Source organism: Hyperoodon ampullatus (genome assembly GCF_949752795.1).
Source record: "Hyperoodon ampullatus genome assembly, chromosome: 1".
Lineage (NCBI taxonomy): Eukaryota > Metazoa > Chordata > Mammalia > Artiodactyla > Ziphiidae > Hyperoodon > Hyperoodon ampullatus.
Window position 1 is genome coordinate 155,756,252 of NC_136914.1, and position 6,000 is coordinate 155,762,251.

The window sequence follows — 6,000 nt, forward strand, 5'->3', positions numbered from 1 at the left end:
TAAGCTGGAATTACCATTTGCTCTTTAACCTTTGCCCTGTAATCTAATACTATAATGATTTTTTAATCCAGTCATTGGCACACTTTACATGGAGAGAGATGTGAAAGGCTTGCTTTATCCACCCTCTGACACTACTCAGCACTTGGGTTCACATCATTTTTGGCCGCTTCTAAATCACTTCCTTTTTTTGTGAAGGCATAAAAATAAGGGCAGCAAGCAAAGCATTCATCATCTTTTTGGTTCATAAGATGGCCAAACCTAGCAATACGAGCTAATATGAGTAGCTCAGAAAATCAGAAATTTCCCTTTTAAGTACTTATTTTTCCGCAGAATATACACTATGCTCTACATAAGATTAAGGCTGTCTTAAATCCAGCCTCTTTTTATATAAAGACAATGCACAACGTTGTAAATCAACTATACTTCAATAAAATTTTTTAAATGGTAAAAAAAAAGAATCATAACTCAATGATAAAGCTTCAGTATCGCTTACCACACTCCCCAACACAATCAAATGCAAACAATAGTGATTATTCTCCCCCAACACCCCCTTCCCCCAAAAAAGAAGAAAGAAACAATTAGAAAAATGAAATGTTCTATTGAATATAATCTCTTATGTGGTCAACTTAGCTATCTCAAATACACTGTTGGTCAAATCAAATTAATTTTTAAATGATATTTGTAAAAGAAAGCCAGTAGATTACTCAGTCCTGTTTTAGTGGACCACTTTTTTAAACATTATGTTTAGTAGTCTCTAGAGCACAGTGGTAATTGTTTGACTGAAAATTCAGATTGTAGCCACAGTAGAAATCACTGTGAACAAGTCCTGTTAGTCATACTACTCTCAATAATAGTTTTTCCATGTAAACTATTTGATCTTTGTTTAAATTACTTTTCTTTCTAGATATAGCTCAGTTTTCTAAATTTTGAAGAATAATGATATACTAATTCACATTGTAATTTGTACAGTGAGTAAATGGCAGAATTTATGGTTAAGAAAATACTTACAAGCTATTAAATTTATCATCTGTCCTTATCCAGAGATTAAAAACTATTTATTAGGAAAAATACATATGGCCTTCATATTTTTTAATGTTTCATGAAATTTCATTTTTCCAGATAGGGCTGACAGGTTTGCAACAGAATCTTCCTAAAGTAAGGTGACAGGTTTTTTCAATTAAGTTTTAAAGTCTGGGGGAAAAAAAAATCTTTAAAATTCTGGAGATTATTTACAAAACATTGGTTTCTCAAAAAAATGCATCTGTTTGAAATTTGAGATAAGTGGGAGCTTGGAGAAAGGAATATTTCCTGCAGACACATCCTCTGGCCTTGGCATAACATGTGTAACATTGAGTGAACTTCATTTCTAAAGATCAGAAAGTACCCAGCCTCTTAAGCACACTTAATATAGCATCTATTTTTACTGGAAAGAGAAAAGCAAATATTTTTAATTATTGAACTGAAAGATGACTCTGAGGACGAGTCACCATTGTGGTGGGGAGATGAAGAGATCTTTATCATTCTCCTTCTCTGGACATTCTACTTTTCTCACTGATTTTTCTTTGAGTAAAAGTGAAGATTGTCGCCAACATCTGCTCTATAAGTTATACCTCAGAGACCATTGTTCCTCTGTTCTCTCAGACTTAACTTCAGCTCTAGGAAAACCTTAGTAATTATGGCTGCTCAGAACAAGGAACTTGACATTTCCAGATCCTTAGATCACAATAGAACCTATAACACAGCTTGAAGACCTGACAGCAGAGAGGTCTGCCCTGCATGCCCCTCACAGCAGGGCAGGACCAGATAAAGGAAAGGGGAAACCAGAACCCAAAGAGAGTAGAGTGTTATAGTTGGGCATTGATGAAGTAAACAATGCCACTGAGGTCAGAATCCTCAACATTTTCCACAGTTGTGTTTTAATGCTTGGAGAAGATTACATAAGCCATATATAGGACATGTTTTTAATTATGGCACATCTGTGATAAAATCTTAATTTTCTGCTTTCCCAGAATAGTTACTGAGACAAACACTTCCCACAGATTTCTCAGTGGCAAAACAAAATGTGGGTTGAACCTAGGATAAAAATTTTGATGAATTTTAGAAAAGTAATGTATAGGACATATCAATTGGCTCATTGATTTTTTAAAAAAGCCCTCTATTCAGGGTTCTACCAGTTTTCTTAAAATAAATGTTAATTTGGAATTTTTATCCTAAACTACTAATTCTATACATTTGTCTTTTTTGTTGTTTGTTTTTCTGCAGTGATGAATCTAACCTTCCGAGCATGAAGTTGTGTATATAATGGTCCACTTTTTATATTTATAGTTGAAAATTGGATTGCAGATTTTACAAGTCTGAGATATGTTTACATATAGCTGCTTCTTCCTGTTTGCAGTAGTACACATATCCATTTTTTCTTCCCTTACATCTGAAATTGAGCAATATGTGAAACCAGTGAGAAGCCTGCAAAAAATATAGATCAGTATCTCTTTTCTTATGTGAAGATATGTATTTATATGGACATAGTGATAGAGATTGATTGTTCTTGCTATTTTCTTACTCTGGGCTTTTTAATTGCATGGACAAAAAGTGCCATGAGATAGTTTACATGAAATTGTGACCAAATATGAACTCGAAGCTATGAAAATGTACTATACTGACTGATTTTAGAGTTTATCGTCACATCCCTACTCACCTTTGCTATTCATGTCCACACCACTCATTGAAACTGACTAAAAAAGCATGATGGTGTGTGCCAAGCCTGCTTGCTGTGCAAACTCAGATGCTAGCATGCTGCATTATGAGTCCTTTGATCACATCTGAACTTTTATTTCTTTTGTCATCTCAAGGGGGTTACACCATGGCTCATTGCCAAAAAGTGATAAGGTGGCGGAGAGCATACACACACAAATGGTCTTGTATTTTGAAAGGAGTTGCGGTCCCAACTGCAGATCTTCAGCTTCCACTATTGTGGGCTCACGTGACCTCTTTGGTTGAAATGTCCAGGGACTGAGCTGGTTGCTGACACTAGTTTTCCTTGGGCTGCCCTTGGCAGTGAAGACGAAGAGAAAGGATTGGTTCAGCCTCCTGTGCTGTCTCTCATGTGACCAAGTAAGAAAGAGGTTTACAAAGGCAGGCACCCAGAATAGAGGACTTTTTTTTTTTTTTAATAAACTGAATTCCAGCAAGTGTTAACATGGATGCTTTTGGAAAATGACAGAAGCATACTGCACTTGTTTTGGGCAGGAGATTCTTGGAATGGCAGCCCCTGTTCCTGAGGACAAATGGTGTGTACATCTCACCAAAGCTCAGGTTGCTGAAGATACAACACGTCCCAAGAAGGGGTTGGCTGAAATAACCTTTCCTGAGGATGTAGGAGAGCTCATCCTACAATCTCTACTGAAGCTGATGGGAGCTTCCCTTCCTTCCAAGATCCAACCCATGTTAAACATTTTCTACAAACTTCTAGAAAAAGAAAGATATTTTCCATTCTTTTTAACATTTTTTCTTTTTTCTTTTAGTCCCAGGAATATTCAGGAAAGATTTGTTTTCCAGCTTTTGTCACATTTATTTTGAGCAGTTTTTTAAAGGAAAGTCTTCAAATCCTAATAAGTTGGTACCATTTGCTAACTTCTCTCCTGTTCTGAATAACTGAAGAGAATATAACAGAAGCTCGATTTTCAGTTCAGTCATTGTAAAGCATCAAAGTTAAACAATTTTTCAGTACTTTTTGATTTGTTTTTGTATGATGAATATAACATATATAGTGATTATCAGTTAAGATAAAGTCAAGATTTGGTCACAGTTGATTGTATCAACTCATTTCTATTTCTTGTAGTTCTATTTAGTTCTAAGTTGTGTCTATATTTAGATTTCTTTATCTTTTTTACATTTCTCAATGTTTGTCTTATGCACAGACCAAATCTGAGATCTCAGAAAGCTGTGAAATATAGTTGCCATAAAGAGTATTTTTCAACTACTTGCTCAAAAGTTACCTAACTCTATTAGACTGAGCATTTCTTTGCACAGTAAAGAGTTGATAGCATGTTTTGAAATGACTTGTTCTAAGTGGAAGGGTTACATTAGGAGAAACATCATCAATGAGGAGTAGTCACTCTTTCAGCCCATTGGACAATATAATTTCTCATTTCATGCCATTTTGTGGGAAAATTTCTGGTTTCATGTATAGGTTTTCACCAGCGGAGGGGAAATTATCTCATCATTGGCTTATGGTGACAACAGTTAAAATATGATTATAAGACAAGGATCCTAAGATCCTTATGATCTCTTTCATAATATATAAACAAATGCTCAGTTATACAAAATGCCTTCTTTTTGTTTCCATTACATTTTCAAGAATGGAAAGATGTTTGAACTAATCTATCGATCAAATTGGTAACATCTCTAGTAACATTCCACACTCTGAAACCAGTTTAGCATTTTTAAAACAACAGAGGGCATTTTCTACCCATCTCTTGTATGATCTGGTTAGGATAAGGTATTTTATTCAGTGTCTGAAACAATTTGTCTTAAATGCTTTGGAAAAATGAACTAAAGTGAGTAAAACCACAGTCTCTTCAGGAAAACAAACAGTAGTGTCTTGAGAAAAATCTGGTGGCTATATTTCTTCCTATCTATCTTTCTTTCTACTCCTCTAGTAGAAAGAGGAATTGAGATGGATCACTATTTAAAAGTTGCACAGCTTCAAAAGAGAATACCTTAACATCAAAAGAGAAATATTTCACGTACAAAAAATATATGTATTTTTTAAACACAGCCCTTTAAGAATACTGTTCTGTCCTATGTGTATATTGAGGTTTTACTCTATAACTGATTTGAAAATATTGCCTTTTATTCCATGATTAAAGGAAGCTGTAAACTTTCAATACATTTCCTTGGGGAAAACAAAAGGACCATGGTCCTCCTCTTTGTTCCATGGAACTGCTAGGTCTTAACCAACATGCATAATCTTTAACTTTTGTTACTAAAATATTTTAAATCATCCATTTTTTTATCAATATAGAGAATCCTCAAATAATTGCCTAATGAACTAATGAATGTGTCTGCCGATATATGTGTTGGCAGCTACATATTTTTCTTTGTTTGCTTTCTTTTAATTTCTATTATTGGATAGAAGACTAAGAAAAAATACATGAAAGACATTGGAAATAAGTCAAGATCAGGTTCTATTTCTGATAAGCATCTTTTAAGGATGCCAAACTGGTATGTGTTTTAGCTTTAAAATTGTTTTCCGTTTATGTTGGTGCTAATGTATATCTTTTCTTTTTCTTTATGGACAATGCAACTCTACTATGGATAATTTCATTTCTCTGTTTAATAGCATTCCTAAACTGTTAGTGCGTGATTTTATTTTTCAAGTTTATGGATTTACTATAATTATGGTTCAATGACCAGTTTTTCTTAATGTAAAAGAAAACAAAACAGTGTACCTATAGATGATATGTGTGTACTTGGATTGCGGATCCTCTTATTTCATGTTCATTTCATATACCATATGCCTTTATCAACTTTTACTCTCATCTTTTAGCTTATAGAATTTGATTAAGCATGACAAAACCAACATTAGACAAGTCTGCACACATTCATAGAGTACCTGACCCATAAATATGCCAAAATTTTTCTTCTAGTTTTCATTTTCATTATGAAAAGCAGTCTTGAAAGGTTTTTCTTTCTTATTTGATTTCATAGGAAACATGAGAATATCTTGAATTTCTACCAAAAAAAAAGTCTGTTCTTGAATCCTATGCATGGTGTTCTGATGGAATAGTAAGAACTCTTATGCATCCAGTAGTTCATTCTATATGTCCTTTGTCTACTATATATATATATATATACACCTCTCTACTAGTTTAGAAGTGGTCAAATCAGCATGTCAGTATCTGTGGAAAAATTAACTGGTATTATATTTTTATCACTTAGAAAACATGCTTAATTTTCCAAAGTTTTACTTTTAATGTTACTATTATAGCATAAAAAGTT

At 33.8% G+C, this 6,000-nt stretch overlaps 1 protein-coding gene across 1 annotated transcript in view; it reads left to right on the top strand.

The window, feature by feature from the left end:
- COL25A1 (collagen type XXV alpha 1 chain) overlaps positions 1 to 2,882 on the top strand; it is a gene marked incomplete at both ends in the record, with an annotated part of 479,103 nt that extends 476,221 nt beyond the window's left edge. Inside the window, one exon of the mRNA XM_079701033.1 lies at positions 2,850 to 2,882. Coding sequence (XP_079557159.1) covers positions 2,850 to 2,882 — 33 coding nt within the window. The remainder of the gene's footprint in view (positions 1 to 2,849) is intronic.
- Between the last annotated feature and the right edge of the window lie 3,118 nt (positions 2,883 to 6,000).